This window comes from Streptopelia decaocto (genome assembly GCF_964273445.1).
Source record: "Streptopelia decaocto genome assembly, chromosome: 2".
NCBI lineage: Eukaryota > Metazoa > Chordata > Aves > Columbiformes > Columbidae > Streptopelia > Streptopelia decaocto.
In genome coordinates, this window is record NC_138655.1 from 98,270,420 (window position 1) to 98,288,566 (window position 18,147).

General features: G+C 39.6%; 1 protein-coding gene across 1 annotated transcript in view; it reads right to left on the reverse strand.

Annotated features, from left to right (window-relative positions):
- Positions 1-836: 836 nt before the first annotated feature.
- Positions 837-18,147, reverse strand: part of KIAA0319 — a gene marked incomplete at its 3' end in the record, with an annotated part of 32,127 nt that continues 14,816 nt past the window's right edge. Inside the window, exons 8-19 of the mRNA XM_082045869.1 lie at positions 17,548-17,776; positions 16,217-16,340; positions 14,673-14,805; positions 13,648-13,796; positions 11,088-11,239; positions 9,809-9,947; positions 8,370-8,529; positions 6,975-7,117; positions 5,499-5,621; positions 3,985-4,075; positions 1,799-1,890; positions 837-1,015 (exon numbers count right to left, since the gene is read on the reverse strand). Coding sequence (XP_081901995.1) covers positions 837-1,015; positions 1,799-1,890; positions 3,985-4,075; positions 5,499-5,621; positions 6,975-7,117; positions 8,370-8,529; positions 9,809-9,947; positions 11,088-11,239; positions 13,648-13,796; positions 14,673-14,805; positions 16,217-16,340; positions 17,548-17,776 — 1,714 coding nt within the window. The remainder of the gene's footprint in view (positions 1,016-1,798; positions 1,891-3,984; positions 4,076-5,498; positions 5,622-6,974; positions 7,118-8,369; positions 8,530-9,808; positions 9,948-11,087; positions 11,240-13,647; positions 13,797-14,672; positions 14,806-16,216; positions 16,341-17,547; positions 17,777-18,147) is intronic.

Here is an 18,147-nt window from a genome sequence, read left to right on the forward strand (position 1 = left end):
GGATGCTCAAAATGCTTCTGAAGGTACATCACACCAAGTCCTTCCTGCTACTGTTTCCTGGCTGGATGTGGCAGAGTCCAGAGACCCAAAGGATGTTCATCATTACAGAAGCAACATGACACTGGACTTCCCTGCAGGCACCATACTTTCTAGGTAAATACAGGGAACACTGCATCCTACAGGACACAGACGTATCACATTACAGCTGATTGAGTGCAACTGCTAATTGTAAACTTCCTTAAAAAAAAAAAAAAAGACATTTCCATCTGATGAGCACTACCCTAGAAAAGGAAGTCACAAAGCATAGTCAGAGATAAATACAATGCACTGAAAATGTTCTCTCTTTGTCTTCCCAACCTAAACTTATGATGAAGATGAAGCCTGTGGTCACTTACAGCTCTCCATAGTTGTAAGGGAATTAATCTATATTTGCTTTTGCTGTTTAGGTCAGCGTCACCATCACACTGCTTCTCTGAGAGCGAGCTAGGAGCACAGACATGAATCTGTATGCATCTCACCACTGCTAGTAGCGTAACAGCCCTGGCTACTTTTGTAGCATTGTTAGAGGAAAAAAGGCCTTCTGAAGTCCAGTAAACATTCAGCATGGGACATGCAAGAAATAAGATGTGCTTTTCCTTGTTCTTGTAACAGTAACAAAAGGAATTAGCAGACCATCTAATCCTTCCTCCTTCTTTCCCCTAACTGTGCTAGAAATTTACCCTTTCATCTGCAATTAGTTGATATTTTAGGACGCTTTTTGTTTTGGAAAACCGAGGTCGGCCAACATGTTTCAGATGTGTTGGACCAGCATGTTCTGTGCGTTTACCCTCATTCAGTTATCTGTCTTTGGAGCTGTAGTTGAAGGAAACTCCATTTCTGACGGATCCATTCATGAGGGTTTTAGGATTCTCTCTTTCAACCTTTTCTCTACTGAAGATAGTGTCCTGATCACTGTCAAACTCTGACTCAGAGACCATCAGACTGGAGTTGTGTTCTGTACTTCTATGTTTTATACCTGACAATAAAAAAAGCAAAACAAGCTCATTAGAAATGTTTCACTTCTTAGTAACAACCAACCATCTTTTCCTCTGCTGCTTAAAGCAAGGTAAGTGAAAACATTCTCTTCAATCTAGCATAATAGCAAGTACCACTGCCACCACCGACAATTAGTTCACTGCAGGCTCCGAAATGTGAATATACACATTTAAAATTGAAAAAAAATCAGATTATCTTAGTATATAGCTAACATACTTTTAATAGCTTGAATCTGGAAATTAGTCTGTCCACTCAACTATCTGATTAGCACTAGTGGCAATGAAAAGTCATGGTTTCTACAGAAATGTTACGTCTGTCGTTCTAGGACAGCAATTTCTCAGGATGATTTTACTTACCTGGATTCCAATATTTCCCTGCCAAAAACTGAAACTCAGATAAATCAAAATATATGTGAGCAGAAGGTAGCAGCTGATGTTTAACAAGGCACTTATGGGCCAGGATGAAACTGCTGTGCAGCAATAAAAACAGCTCCAAATTAAAGTGTGTGTAGGGGAAAAGGCATTACATGGAGAAAGTCTGTGGAACAATTAGATGTTCTAAATTAAGATTAACCAAGAAGCTTAGAGCAGTGCTGAGCCCAAAGCCTTACAAAATAAATGATTTTCCACCAACCATTTAATTGTCTATGCTTGCCTCTGCCATTCCCAAATGTGTAGGCCACCTCCTGACTGCAGGTGTCAGTTCAAATACATTGACTATAAGCTTGGTGGATGAATTCCCAGCTGAAACAGACAGTGCTTACCATATTTAGGCCGTAGCTCCATTCTCTCCTGCTCATCTATGTTATCTAGAATGGTATATTTTGTTTTCTTTCTTATCTTTGTCCTCTTTCTGCTAAAAAGGAAGTTACCACATTTAGTTATCATGTATGCACACAAGTCCGCTCCCTCTCCATTTTCATACGCATACCCCAATATACAGAACCTTAATGTTCTTTCTGATCTCCACTTTGAAGAGTTGTTCCAGTTTATACCTGTATCAAGCAGCTGTACAATCTGGAACAGAAGGTATAATTTATTTTCTCTCTCATATACAATGATGAAGAAAGCAAGAAAGACTGACTTGCTTTCCTAGGCCAAAGAGGTTCAGTTTGTTTAATTTCAACATAGTAACTAGACACAAAGTAGACATAAGTTCACTTCCAAATAAAATTTCTGTAAGAATTGGTTAGTCCTCAGTATTTTATTTTAACTCAGAAAATTTAAGTTGTGCTTGTCTCATTATGCTTACAGAGAAGACCAGACAAAAATGGAAATCAGGTCCCTCATATATATATATGCAGGGGCAAAGCCCTACTAGTCTGCAGGCAAATCACCAGCTGTTCTTTCTTCATTTAAATCCTTCCCCAGCATCCACTTCTGCAATGCTTCAAACATCATCATTTCTACGTTAATTTTCAGTTATTTGCAAGCGTTACTCATCCACTCAGTATTACAGAAGGAAACTCCTGGAGCTAGAGGAACAGACACAGAACTACTTATTGTATTGGATCAAGAAGGAACAAAGGATTTCACAGTAGAAATAAGGGCATTCATGCATGAAACTATGGGGACACCTCCTAGAAGATGCTGTCACACCTCAGGCATTTTTCTGGCCCTCTTTCTCATAACTTTGGAGGGTGGGTGGGTGGCACATGCCCTTTGTTAAGGCAAGGAATGACTCTGGCAACAGCTGGAGAAGCTCTCCCACGCAGACTGCACAGCTCACAGTGGAGAAGACACCTACTGCTCAGCTGACATTGCAGCAACAGCCAACCACTTGGCTTCCCCTCTACAGTCTTCCTAAAAATGGAATTCATTTGGCACCTCAAAGCCTTTAAAACCTCTAAAACTCCAGCCACATCTTGGACTACTAGAGTATCTTTCTCCTGTATTTTCCATAAGGCAAAGGGCATCACTTGCCATCCTGTACGGTGCAGCATTTCCCTCCTCTTTTCTACACGTATCTGTAGCAACCAGCCTCACTCCCTGGCACAAGCCACATGAAGACACAGGACAGAAAGAGCTGAACTCCATAAACCATCCCTTTCTCATCAAATCTACACATGCCTGTGAGGCTCCACCCCACACTGGGGCGGTGGAGTGGGACACAATTCAGTTAAACCTTTCTACTAACAGCACTGTTCCTTTAACCATAAAAAGGAAATCAGTGTCAACTCCCATGCATTTCAAACAGCATCCTTTACATACTGCAAAGACAACCTAGAAAAAATTGAAGATCCAGAAAGATTTTGGTAGCGCTTGATTTCTGCTAACACCTGAAAAAGCTAGCTATTTGCTGGGCTTTTTGAGCAGCAGCAAAAACATTTGCTCTAGTGACAGAACTTGCAGGGGCTTGTCACTTGAAAGAGAATTTCTTAACGGCTCACTAGGAAAGACAGAAGAGGGGGCAGAGAGGGAAACAACACACAGTAGTAGGCAAAACTGTTTAAGGAAGGAGGAAGCAAGAAGTCTGCGTGACTGAGATCACTGGAGTACAGTGGCCTGCAGCCAGATGCAGCCCACATGTCCATCCTCCCTGTCCAAGGGAGCCACCAGGTTGGGAGCAGTTCCCTTCCCATGGCCTAGAACACTCCTATGTCAGCAATCTTGAAGGTGTGCCACATTTTTTTATTAGCATGAAGGACCTAGAGGACTCAGTGAGAGACTATGAAGACCTGCAGTATACTCTCAGCATATTAACAAATTATCTCTTAATATGAAGTATACTCCAACATCGGCTTTGTTTTTCAAAATGCAGAAAGAGCACAGAGCCACAAATGGACACTCCTTTTTTCAGCAAAAGTATGTCTATGCAGAAATAGCCACAGGAAGCTCCTCACATGTCGGAAAAGAGTTCAGTGGTTTTGTGCCAAGGATTGGACTAAGATGTGGCAGTTGTGTGCAGTTTTTACATATACCCGATCAAAAATAAACATAAATCACATACCTTTTGCAGCAGCAGATGCAGAACCAGGCAAGCCCTACCATGACCACAACCAAAATAAAAACAGATACAGTCACATAGAGTATACTCCACTCTGCAAAAAGAAACAGAACAGTGCTTTGTAAAGTAATATGAATAGGATAATTTCTAATAAAATTCTATTAAAATAACCAGTCCTGAGGAATGGGGAGTGGCAACAGGAACTTAGGAGAACTTAGCACCTTCTTATTTTCAGAAGAATCCCTAAAAATTCTTAAGCTTCCAGACTGAAAGTGCATGTTTGAAAATCTTCTTCCACTCCAATACCTTTTACCATCCCAAGACAACTCAAGTCTATGTGGGAACTGAAAGTCAAAAGGGCATGATTATCACCTCAGTTGTCATTCCTTAATTAAACCATAGGTGTACTCTGGATCTGGCATTTCATTAGTGCTTTAAAAGAACAGCCAACTAGAGAGAGATCCTTCTACCTGCACACTTACATTTGTAAATCAAGGAGAACAGGAGAAGGATACAGAGACGTGCAATAATGTGAACTCCAACATGTGTATACTCACTATTTCAGTGCTATTATTACACTATGGAACAACACAGCACTAGGGCATGGCAGCAGGAGGTCCCAGCCTCAGGCTTAAAACCTATCATCCCCATTCTGGTTGGTCAATTAGTCTTCTCTCACTAATAGACAATTGGGCCATGGTTACTTAATGGCTTGTAGCAAGCTTCTTATAAATTTCTATAGATTTACTTGAAAACTAGTGCATTGCTCAACAAGTGTTTCCAAGAGTGCACAGTACTCAGAGTGGAGCTTTATTACAACTTAAGTGGAAGACCAATTTAGTTAAACTAAAACTATTAAATATTTGAAATGGAAAGCCTTAACTGATATGTTAGATGTGCCACAGAATATAGACATGATTAAGCTGGTGAAACTAAACTGCATTTCCCAGGTGCAACAGGTAAACTAAAAGAAACAGTGAAATTAATAATGCTAAAAAGCTGAGGTTTTAAAGGTGACTATATAGGTTAGTCCAGAACACTAGTGTTTTCTTTCCTTGGGTCAGATCATACTTCTAGCACAGAGGCCTTAACCACCCACCCAAAGAATGTAAGTTCCTGCCTCTTTTTCAGCTTTGCAACAATCAGATGAATGCTACTCAAAAGCTTTACAGTGTCCATACTACTCAACACCTTTCCAACTGGACCCAAATAATTTCAAAGACCTATCTCCTATGACAAAGTTTTCATGCTTTTTTTCCTCAAATAGTGATACTTTTAAAAATAGTGATACTTTTAAAATATTTTAAATATAGGCTACTACTATCAAGAAATTATAATTTAAATATGTTATTCAAATATCTTTCTATAGAAAGATATTGCTTGGCTGGAAAACAGATTGTTCTAGTCTTCCCTCAGCATCTATCTCCTAAGCACTCCCAATTCTGCCAGCAAATAATCAGCAATCTCACAAGATGATGAGTTATTCTTGAAATACATCCCACAACACCCAAACTCACCACAATTACTCTCTCCATCATTTAGATAACGGTGAATCAAGTTTTCCATCCACAGCTGGTAGCAAATGCAGCGCTTTGTTATGGGGTCACAGTGTCCATGTCCAGAGCATTTTAAAAGACAGGCTAAGAACAAAATAAAACATAGGGTCAGCTGTGTAAATGGACAACTTGTCACGCATCCTCCTACTGTGAGACTAGATTGGTGGTAAAGCATCTAGTTCATAACATTCTGATATTTTTTAAACCTCCCTTTCCTTTGCTGTTACGTGTTAAACAGATTTAGAGTTCAGGAGACTGCTCGCTGTGAAGAGAAAGATTAGAATATATCTTATGCATAACAATACTGAAATTGTATGCAAGTCAAGAACAGTTTATTCTAACCAGAAATAAAGATGAGTTGAAGCTGTGGAATTCAGACCTTCTCCTTTATGACATATTTGTAAGAACCTCTAAAGTAGCTGAGAACTGAGGAATATCAGTGTTCTCAGGTAACAGAACACAAGCACCATACCCATAAATTAAAGTGTATTTCAAAACTGAATTACAGCATCTGAGGCCAGAACATTTACATATCTCATATACTTATAGTAGCTAGCTATTTCTAGATCAATGCATCATATCATACTAAAATAAAAATTTATTCTCCATAAAACTCCAAGTAGGAGATTCGCTATGTCAAGAAAAATGTTAATGCATATTTTCAAGTGACATCTGTGCATGTCAGTAATCCAAATACAGTTACAATAGCACAACACTCCTTTTCAACTAGTAAATAAAGACAGAATTTACTACAGAATCAGTGACTGTTTTATTGCCAGAGCTCACTCTGCTTGCATTTGGATAGTTACGTCCTGATTTTAAATTATGGAGAAGTTATATCTGTAATACCTGAGTATTATAAAGGGTTCACATTACTAGCAAAGTTTAAAGTAGGCTTAGAAGTTCAAGCATCTTTTTAGGGAAAAGAGAAAGTTCATTATAAGAAACCCCAGTGGCCTGTCTACACTGCAAATAATAGAAGACTAGGTTATAACACAGTGATCACCTGACCATTCTGCCTGATACAGACAGACAAAACCAAGTTACATCACAAGCCTATTACTGAACACTAAAAGCCGTGAAGGAACCAGAGACACAAAACATATTATGGCTATATTAAGTTGTGCCAATCTTTCAACAAAAGATGGTATAAGTGAGGTAACTCTATACTCATTGCACAGACCTTCCTGATGCAGACCAGATTAAGATGTGCTTTTGCCTACTGTTACAGATGATGTCTTTTAAAAGAGTAGCTGGCATGTCTGCCACAAATGAACAAGTATTTTAAGCATTGGTTTCAATGTCACCTTTTGGAAAGCTATATCCAAGACCAGACACCAGATGGCAGACACAAGGCCTTCAAGCACTGCTTCCAGGTGCTGTGTTTGCCAAATGCCTGCAAAGTGCCAAGATGAGCAAGCACAATCCAAAACATACCAGCCGTGTCAACCCGCAGGACTTTAAAAAGCAGAAAGTCAGCCTTCTCTTTCAAAAGCTGCACATGTAGAGTTCGCGAGACATCCGATGCCTTGATCACTTTGGAAGGATGCCCGTTCTGCACGTAGAACACAACCGAGGTGCTGCAGGAAGAACAGCTAAGGTCGTGATTGCAGTCAAAGATCACTTCTGTCAGGCATTCAGTTTACAGCCTTTGGGTTTTTTTTGTTTCTGGAAAGCAAATGTCACCACTGATAAAGACTAGGGAACAAGATTAAGATCAGGGATCAGTCAACTCCATTCAAACGCCAAGGACTTCACTCTGAGCCAGGAGCACCAACAGTTCTCTGGCTTCCCAGTTTCACTGAAGAAAGGCATAGACTACAGCAAATGTAATTCCCTCCCTGGTCTTCCTTACTCTGCCATATGTATACATTTGTTTTTCCCACTCTCATCTAGAACCTGTCACAATGCACTCTGAAGCAGTTTGAGTATCTTGAGGAAACTGAATTTAAGAGGAAGAAAAGCTCAGAGCAAGGGAGCCAGATGACTTCATGTGGGAGCCCTCCTCCCCTTTCCCGCCCCCCAGCTCTTTTTAAATTGGGTGGTATCAATCTCGTCCTGTATCTGGCACTTCAGGGAACATTTTTATCTGAAAAGCAGTAATTGGAAGCTGTGATTAAAAGTATCATAACTATAAATGCTGAACTTTCCAAACTGTTTTATTTTAATTTTTAAGAGGTTCCCTGAGAGCTAATCAGACACCTAAATGGGTTTTAAATTACCAAGTAGTTAACAAGAAGTAATTTAAAGATAACTCATGTCAATAGGTTCTATCAATCATGCTGAGAAACTTCTCTGGGTATGCATAGCTATCTCTAGCTCTCTAGATCAAGCAGAAAGGGTATTTCTACTTCAGAGGAAGATACCACACTTAGGAGTATCTACTGTGTAGTCTTCTCTGCAAAAAACATGGATTTTCATCATCAAGTACCTGGGAAAATGTTTATAAAATACTTAGAAGTAAAGGAAAGTAAAACAGGTTTGATCAGATACAGCTGGAACCTTATTTTGAAATACAGTACTTGCTTCTACTGTGAGAAAGTCTGTCTCATTCCATCCAGCACCTGCTTTCTTCAAAGGAATAATAAAAAAGAACCTAGAGATAATTTTAAATTATTTTTTAAAAACAAAACACTTCGGTTCTGAGCCTCCAGAGAGCTTACTTCATCAATCTTCTACCACAACAGAAGAAATATACTTTTTAAAGTATATACTCTTGAGAGGTATAACATTTTTGTTGTCTTAGAAAATATTACTTTGTAACTAATTATGAGCTCTGTAAGAGTCAATGAAAATCACAAATCTTCCTGGCACAGTAGGATATCTTCGTACCTTATATCTGAGTAGGCTTGTATCTTCTGAACTTTGATATCTGAATCCAAAACATTCAGCAATACAGCCAGTTGTCTCACCAGGGTGTCCTTCTGCTGTTCACTCAGCTGTCCCACTCCAACCTGCAGAATCAGCTCTACCAGACCATTCCTTTTGGGATCTGACAGAAAAACATGCTATTCTTTCAGAGCTTGGCAAATACTTCAGTACCAACTGAAGACAACATGCAGTACAACTAATATATTACTTATTAATAGTATATTTTCCTGCATAAGACCCATATCCCTTACAACCCAACCCTTTTGTGTTCTTACAAAAGTATTTAGACCACATTTTCACATTCCTTCTGAAACAAACCTGGTGCATCCTAAGATAGCAATCCAGCTTACCAGTTGAAAGAAAGCACTTCAGTATGTACTTCAGTTCAGCATCAATACATTTCTGTGAGGAACAGCAACTTCTGTTCCCCTAAATGCTGCCATCCTAAGGTCAGAGGTAAGCATAAGGTAAGTCTAATTCCTAAATTCCCTGCTTGTTATCTACTACTGGCTACCAGCCAGGAAAAGGGAGGCAAAGATGGACTCATACAGTAGCATGCAAGACTGTGTGAGTCTAAATGAGGATGCGTCAATTTGAGAAATACCAAATATGTTTACCTTCACAAACTGAGGGTTCTGATAAATAACACTTGAACTCCTAGAGTGCCTTGCAAACAAAACTAGCTCCACAGATATCCAATGAGAATCCTGAGCCAATTATTGTGACTACATTCAACAATAAAGTCAGGGACAGAAATAAAATCCTTGCCCAGGAACCAGACAAACAAGAAATCTCTGACAGACCCAATATTTCAGACTCATTTCCTGAAACCTCAACTTAGACTTCCATCACATAGCTATTTAGCCTGCATTTGAAGACAAGTCTACATACGAGCAATATCAAACCATGAAAAGATAATTTTAAAAAACACTGAAACTCTTCAGGCTTTGTTTTTGTCCTTCAGGATGAAAGACGGAAAATAAGCATAAAAACACACTTTCAACCATCAAACACACAATTGCAGCATTTGCACCTAAAACTTAATGCTCAGCTCCCATTTCTTCCCAATGGCCAAACTGATTAACAACCAGAAAAAAAAAACAACCAACCTACAATGAATGAAAAGCAACAAAAACTTAATGAAAATACTAACTAGGAAGTATGACTTTTATTTATTTATGCTTCCAGGAAGGCAATGATGTAACTGGTAGTTAAGAATCCTGACATGTCTTCTTCTAACACACTGGGGCCTATTAAGAGAAAAATAAGAATGTAGGAAGAGAGAGACCTCTTTGCTTTGTGTTTTAACTTGAGAGAATCTTGTCAATGTTGAAATAAATAAATAAGGAGAACAAAGATGAGGTATTCACAACGTATCGATGACCTTTTAATTGTCATACCAGGCCGCACTTCAACAGTTGCTGAATCAATATCTGAGTCTCCTTTAACATCTGTCACTTTCAAGTGAAAAGTATAGGTTCCTTCCACCAGATTAGTTAGCTGCAGTACTGCCTCGTGGTCTGAGCCATGGATCACATCCTGCAAAAAAAGGTACAGGGATGATGATAGGCTCAGAGAAAGTTGCAGGTGTGACTACCGAGTCAGGTATCTGGTATGACAGTGTGAGCTCTTGCTTTGGCTTTTGGGACAAATGTGACCTACCCACAGTTCATAGAAGACTAAAGCAAATTTGGATGTGGCAGTTAATGAGAATGTATGCACAGTATGGATATTTTCATTAAATAAGAGCCCCAGACAGAAGAGCTGACATTTCAAACAGATGAGTACTTGAGAAATCTGGGACAGTTACATTATTATTTCTCCATTTTACTCCAGTATCCTTAGTTCTGCTTTCTGAACTCCCAAATTATTTCCTTTCCTTGGAGTTCACATATTTCCAGCTACCATCTCTGTCAGCTATATTTAAGCTACAGCTCTTCAATTCTTCTCGTGTGAATTGCTTCTAGAAGCTTTGTTATCATTCCGCTGTTTGTCCTCTCCCAGTTCCTGCTGATTTGCCACTACCTTCCTGACGGAAGGATAAAGAGCTGTCCACAACACTTCGCGCAGACAGGCCAAAGAAGTTATCACAGTTTCAGTAGCTGACACATAAACTTCAGTTTATCATGAGGTACTTCTGCTGTCTGCCCCAATTTGGAGAGCAGACTCCACTGCCCTAAGGACCCTGACTATTCCCTGTGGTCTGCCTGGCGAGGGACATATTCCCCTAGTGCCAAACACCATTTTTATCTTAAGCTGCAAGTTTTGCCTCATCTGGTACCAGGCATGATTCCCTAGTCTTTATCAGTATTTCTTGCGCTCTCAGACTCTTTCTCCTTTGTAGTACCTGTATTTCAGATTATTTTTCTTTCAAACACATTAGCTTTGTACTATCACCAATTACTCTTTAAGAGACACAACTTTATTCTTCTATCTCAAGTCTTTCCCAACTAAGTCCACACTGCTGCAGTCTTCCTACTTAGCCATCATATCCTATAGCTGTACTGAAAATATCACAAGTCCCTTGAACCAAAGCATTAGAGAGAGCAGGGGAGACAAATCAGAAAGACACCATGCATCACAGCCTCTTTTGAGCCACAGCTGCTTGTCCTGCTACAGTGATGCTACATGCATACACAAGAGCTGAATTTCACTCATTACAACCTTCAAGAAACTTACCCCAGCTGCTGGGCTTTGACCATCACGAATCCACAAATAGGACACAATCCCCTGGTCATCAGCAGACCTTGAGCCATCCAAGGTAACAGAGTTATTTGGAAGCACTAGAACATGCTTCCCACCAGCATGCGCCCGGGGTGGACTGTTGTTTTCTAGCCATAAAAATAGTGGAGGAGAAGGAGTTGCTTTCAAGACATGCAAACCGTGACATGCCATGGCCAATACACCCACACTGCAATTCTTTGCCCGATGACTACAGGCAGTAACAACAAAATCTCATGTCAAAAGTACAGGGAAAGGATGAGCGAGTATACAGAATTTGGCTCCAGGATTATTACAACCTGACAAAAGCAGAGCTGCACCATAAGGAGAATGGCAATAAGAGGTACCACTCAAAAAATACCTATTTGAAAAAGCATTGTGGGGTACTCTATTTACAGTTTCACAATAATTCAGGTATCGGATCTGCTCAGTCAAGCAAAAAGACTTTTTATCTGCTTAGAAACACAGCCCAGCATGAGATCACCATGCTGGGCTCTTCTCATCTTGAGAATCACTTATGACCTAATAGAAATTCACGTAAGGTTTTATATCTTAACAGTGTCTGTTTTAGAGAAAGTGTAATCAGGAAACTTAAGAGCAAAACCCCAGTTCCCAAATGCTTTTTGCTACCGCTAGCAGTGAAATTAAGCCATGCATTGGGACTATGGCCAAAAACCACCACAGAAACATGAACACATTCTCCTTCCAGAAACCAGACATCACTGACTTTTGTTTAGGACACAACTGATAAGACAGAACTCCAGGAAGCTGTGAGGCTGAGTGAAATACTTCGCTGGTCTGAGTATTTAGGTTGGACATAAATAATTCACTCTGGGGCAGGTCTCCAGGGCACTGGCTGTAACTCTATTCTCCAGAGCAGCACAGAGTTCTCTGTGATACAAATGATTTTCTTGTCTCTTCCAAATAAACCAGTTGATTAAACTTGGCTATTGGAGCACTTAATATATTAATACTGAATCTATGACTGTAGTCAGTACATACTGTGACTACACAGCATGAATGAGACCATGAGAAACATCTGGGCAGAGCTGTTGCCATGTGTTTCTGACTAAAACCTAACTTAAACTGAAAAAGTTCAACCAATAATGCACATGTGCAAAGCTAAGTCCAGTTTCTTCTCCAAGATTCACTTGTTCTGCAGTGATATCAAGCAAAAAAGAAACAAGGCTGCATTGTTTTCAAGAAAGTCAGCAGCTAAGATTCTTACATAACTCTACTATCACTTCATAAATGGTACAGGTACCATACTTGCAGAGTCGGAGTGCATTGCTCCTTTCAAAAAACACGGTATGCAACAGAAAGCCAAACTCTGGACCAAACAAGATTTGAAATTTATTATGCCACCTTCTTTAAAAGGAGATAGGTCCACAGAGATTGCTCAAAATCACTCCCTAAGGAACAACATGAGGCAAAATACAGTTGGATTATCACTGCCTGCAAACCTGAGGATGCAACCTAAGTCAAAGCTATGAAATCTGTCAGGAATACCTGACAATACCTATGTCAAAAGAGCAACAAAGCTGGTGAAGGGTCTAGAGAACAACTCCTGTGAGGAGCAGCTGAGGGAACTGGGGCTGTTTAGCCTGGAGAAAAGGAGGCTGAGGGGAGACCTGATCGCTGTCTGCAACTACCTGAAAGTAGGTTGTAGCATGGAGGGTGTTGGTCTCTTCTCCCAAGTAGCAAGTGACAGGATGAAAGGAAATGGCCTCAACTTGTATCAGGGGAGGTTTAGATTGGATATTAGGAAAAATTTCTTCACAGAAAGGCTTGGAACAGGCTGCCCAGGGAAGTGGTGGAGTCACCATCCCCATAGGTGTTTAAAAGATGCGTAAACGTGGTGAATACAGGTATGTTTTTTGTGGTGAGTTTGACAATTTCAGGTTAACGGTTGGACTCTGTGATCTTGAAGGTGTTTCCCAACCTGAATGGTTCTATTATCTCATACAATAGGCATTATTAACCTAAAGCATCTCCTACCACGTGCATGTTGAGAAAAACAAAAAAACAAAAAACCAAACTACCACACCCACCACAGCAACTGTTTCCCTGTATTAAAAAAAATCAAAATAAATACAGGTCTTTTAATGTTAAACTTTTAAGTGAAAACTGGTATACCCTGAGACCTCACTTCTTGGATGTTACTTAAAACCCACGGTAAAATTGCTTTTCTGCTCAAAGTTTAACTTTAATAAAATAAAAACATATGCTCTTAACGAAGCAAACACACCACGGTCAAAAACAGTATTTCAGGGCATTTTTGTTACAGTTAATTCTGCACATATTTAACTTTAAAAAAGCTTGCGGTCAGAGAAGTTAATTCTACCAGTCACTGACAACACTACTTTATTACAAACCAGCAATAACTCATCTTGAATACCCTTGGCAAATGACAACAAACACATTCTCCCTTTCTATTCCAATTCCTTTACACACTGTCAGTGACTAAATTAACTGGCACATTGCCCACAATATCCTAAGAAGCTGCAACTCCGCTTACCTTCCTTCACAGTGATAGACAGCACAGATGCACTGCTTAAGCCCTGTTGGTCTTTCACAGTCAGCCTGAAGCGGTAGGTACCAACTTGAAGACCAGTCACAGTTGCTATTGCTTTGTCACCATTTTCCATCTGTACAGAGCTCGGCCCACTGAAACAAAACATCTCAAAAATACTCTTGCACAGACAGCCAAATTGTTCTTTCCACAGCACTGCTCAAGCCCTTTTCTTTTATGTATATTGTAGTTCTACTACTGCTGTAAGTGCTGATGGTTAAAGAGCTATAAGAGACACGAGTTTAGTTCAGAGAATTCATAAATCCATTATTTTAAAGATATTCAAAGCACGCAAGCATCACATACCCAGTTATCAGAAGAGCAGAAAACACAACCCAAAAGTACAACCTCCTAGTGTACCATTTCATGGTAGCCCACAAACACTGTTGCTCTAAGAGTTACTCACAACACATACAGGGTGGCAGGAAACCTTTCTCTACCATAGGTATGACAGTTGCATGAGCTAATATCTTGTCCTTTCCTTAAGGATCAATTAGTTTGCACATAAACATACAATTACAAGCTTTTGAAAAACATTTTCTGTCATCATTCATGAGTGCTTTTGTCACCTACTATTGAAAGTTCAAGCTAAACATTGTCAATTTACTTTATTATTCAACAAACAAGTGACTGAGAAACCCCAGTTCTAAGCACTGATGGGAAAACTTTGTACATTACAGGAGGGTAACCCAAGCCTGTTGCTCACTTTTTAACAGGAGATGTAGAAGTTCCTGTCTATTTTCTCTTAACTTGATAAACAGAAGGTCTCAAAATTACACATTGCAAGACAGACAGAGATTGCCTAAGCTTTCCAAGTTGAAATTAAAATTCCTGACTCTCATCCATCTGAGCAGAAAGATCCTCAAAGCAGTTCTCAAACAGGGTACCACCCAGCACCATTGCATAAGAGGCTCTGGAACCAAATCACTTTGTTCTCTATTTTACCAGAGACTAGTAAAATCGCTAGATACCTGATATTTTCCCAATGATAGAAGACAATGCCTTGGTCATCTTGGCTTTTACTTCCATCCAGCGTAGTGCTTTCTACTGGGAAGGTCAATTCCTTGTCAGGGCCAGCCACGGCTATTGGAGGACTGTTATTTTCTGTAAAAATAGTATTTAGTATATGACATTTGCTGGTAGTCACTGGCAAGGATTGTCAATCAGAGGGAAGATTTTATACAGAATATTATATTACGGATTAGATATAATGGCTCAAAGGTACAAATCACAAGAGTAATGTGCATAAGCCAGGAGAAAATAGTAGGTGGGAGAAACCAGCTCTGCAACAAGCCAAATCCCACAGCAAGTACTTCCCTTTTTCACAGTCATATCTGAAGGCACAGCCACACTCCAAAAATGTTGCAGCATGCTCAATGCATTGTATGAAATGTTTTATAACAAGAGTAGTGGGGTGGGTATTCTCCTGGTTTCATAACTGCATTCCTTTCAAAGTCACCCACACAAACATGGTTCTTTGCCCGCAAAGATACTAGTTCAGGTGCTCTGCTGCCCAAGGTCAGCACAACACCACTAAGTTAATACCATTTTAGAGCCTTCACAGATTTAGTGCAGAAACATATAACATGTGATTCTGTTTTCAACCTCTGCTTTCGTGGCACGGTAAAACTGGCAATGCTACCATTTTCCAAGATATTTATTTAACCTTAGACCTGACTTCAGTGATAGCATCTTTCTAGTTCCACACTATGACAAGTCTAAAAGACACCACCACACGCTGTACTTCCAATTCATAATCTTGATTTCTGCAGTAACTGCCTGCTGTAAAGTTTTCCCAGAAGGGGTCATCTACAAAAAGATGTGTAATAAGCAACAACAGACAGAGAAAACATTTCTCTATGGTGGAATGTGAGACCTTTGGATGGTCAGAAAAGGTCACTTTGGATGTAACAGGCAAACACATCACACACACACACAAAAAAAAAAAGGCATTAAAAAAACATATCTCACAAGGCCTGGACCATTTGGGCCCATTCATCACTAAATCCCAAATCCAAACCAATGTGTGAAAGATGCAGGTTTTGAAATTCCTTGCTTGACACTTTTCACTAGAAAGTGCAATGCAATTCTTGTGAGAATTTAAGTCACACAAGGATTCTTGAAGAAGAACTGCAAAACAACAATGAAATTGAGCAAAGCACTGACTGATACTCTGAACAGCTTAGCAAAACAGACTTTGTAGGATATTAAACACAAGAGCTACATTTCAGTTTTTAGAAGTACACTCTAACATATCTCTGTGCAGGTCACCTTATGTAACCAGGCTGGCGTGAGCCCTCAGGATCACCACATGGACTTCCCACGATTCTATGCTTGTTGCGACTGTTTGCTTTGACAGAAAATGGAGTTGTAAGAGTCCTTGACGCAGGGATACCGGACATCCAGACTGCCAGCTCAGTGGTGCAATGCGGGGAGATGATGCATTTGAGGACAGTGCTCAGACACCAGGTTGGCCCAGCCCTGAGGGACCCAGACGCGCCTGCAGGTGACCTACCAGGCTGTACGATCAGTGTGACCTCAGCTGTGGACCGCTGCCTCGCAGAGTCTGTGACAGTCAGCTGAAATGTATAATCTCCTTCCTGCATTGCAGATAACTGCAGGTATGGCGTTCGCACTCCCTACACAGCGTTTAGAAAGATAAAGAGAATGAGATAAAACAGAAATGCACATGGATTATGAAAGGTCTTACAGAGCAAACGTGAAGAAAAAAGTAACATTTGTGTTAATTCATACAGTGTTTGAGCAAGCAGTTTAAGCACCTTGTAGACAAAGAGGAGACTTAAAATTTGATGCACAGACAGAAGTAACATATTCACTATTGCAATTGTCCCTACCAATCCAGAGAAATATCTATAGACAATAAACCTTAATTTCTTATTTTGGTATAATTGCTGCATTATTTCTGAACAATAATTGTGAAACACATTAACTTTCTCCATTAAGAAATTAAACACTGATGGAAATTACTACAGCTTATTCCATTTCCTTAGATACATTTTGAAAACAAACATTATGACACTCTTTAATATAATATTTATAAAAATTGTTAAACTCAAAATCAAGTTTGATTTGATCACAGCCAGATAGGTTTGTAGGAAAAAATATTAAACAAGACAACTCTGCATTGAGTGTACTCTTCCAGCAGTACTAGGTTCATATCTATATAAGCTCATAAGCTATAGGTCTTTTTGCTAATAAAATTAACATTTGTGGCATCTCTCATATGTGAAATAACAAATCCCAATGCAATTAGTTTGGGGGGGGGGTGGTTTGGATAAAGAGGAAAATAAGAACTAAGTGATTTGATAAATTACTCGTTACATTGCATTCTAACCATGTAACATACCTGAGACCAGCATCCTCAGCTTTAGGGACATGAAAAAGATTACTAGGCTCTCAAAAAGAAACTGAAAAATGCTCCTGGAGAAAACTTCTCTCTCCAGGAGAAAGTGTTACAAGGAAACCCTGACTATCCCCACATTCTCATCAAACAAGTTTTCAGCGTGTCCATCATCTCAGAAGAGAGAAACTTGTTGAGTAGGCTCTAGGGCCCAAGGACAGACATTGTGAACTCAAAGTCTTTCCAAAACAACAGCAAGAATCAGAAGTAGCCACAAGGAATGGAAAAAAAAATTATGAGAAGGAATTAAAAGTAGTATCTAAAATAAGAGCAGAATAAATCAGACAGGAACAGCAAAAAAAAAAAAAAGTGACAGCACTCTAGATATTTCAGTGCTTCTGAGTAGTTACTTAGGGGTTTGCTTGTGCTGAGGCAAAGATAAAAGAGCTTTCCACTCATACACAGGAAGGAAGAAATAAACATACCTGCATTGCTACAACCTTGCCTTTGCTTTTTGGACTGAGTGACCACTCATAGCTGACAATTTCATGGTCATCGCTGCTCTGGTTTCCATTCAGCGTGATGAAGTTCTGGGGCAAGGTGACTGCCTGATTAGGTCCTGCATTGGCAATAGGTGGGTAATCCACTGGTTTGTTGACAGTCAGAGATGCAATGGTGGAGTTGGCTGCTCCATCTGAATCAATCACTGTGAGTCTATAAACAGGAAAACCAATATTGGAAATCTATTAAGATGGACTTCTGCCAAGTCCTGAGTTCAAAGGTTAACTTTTTCTGTCATTTCTTCAAAAACCACCTAAACCAGAGCCACCGATTAGATTATAGGAACTTCTGCTTCAGAAACACATATCCCTCAACTAGGATAGGAAAGAAACTCAGAAGACTGTTTTCAAACACAGCTTTCAACCTTTAAGGAAAAAAAAGTGTAGCTATTCTGGATCCTAGATGAAACCCTTTCACTGCAGTCAATGGCAACTTCATCATTTCAAGCTGATTTGACTGCAAATTCTTTTTTTTCCTTTTTCTTTTTTTTTTTTTTTTTTAAAAAAAACATTACTCAGTAAAAC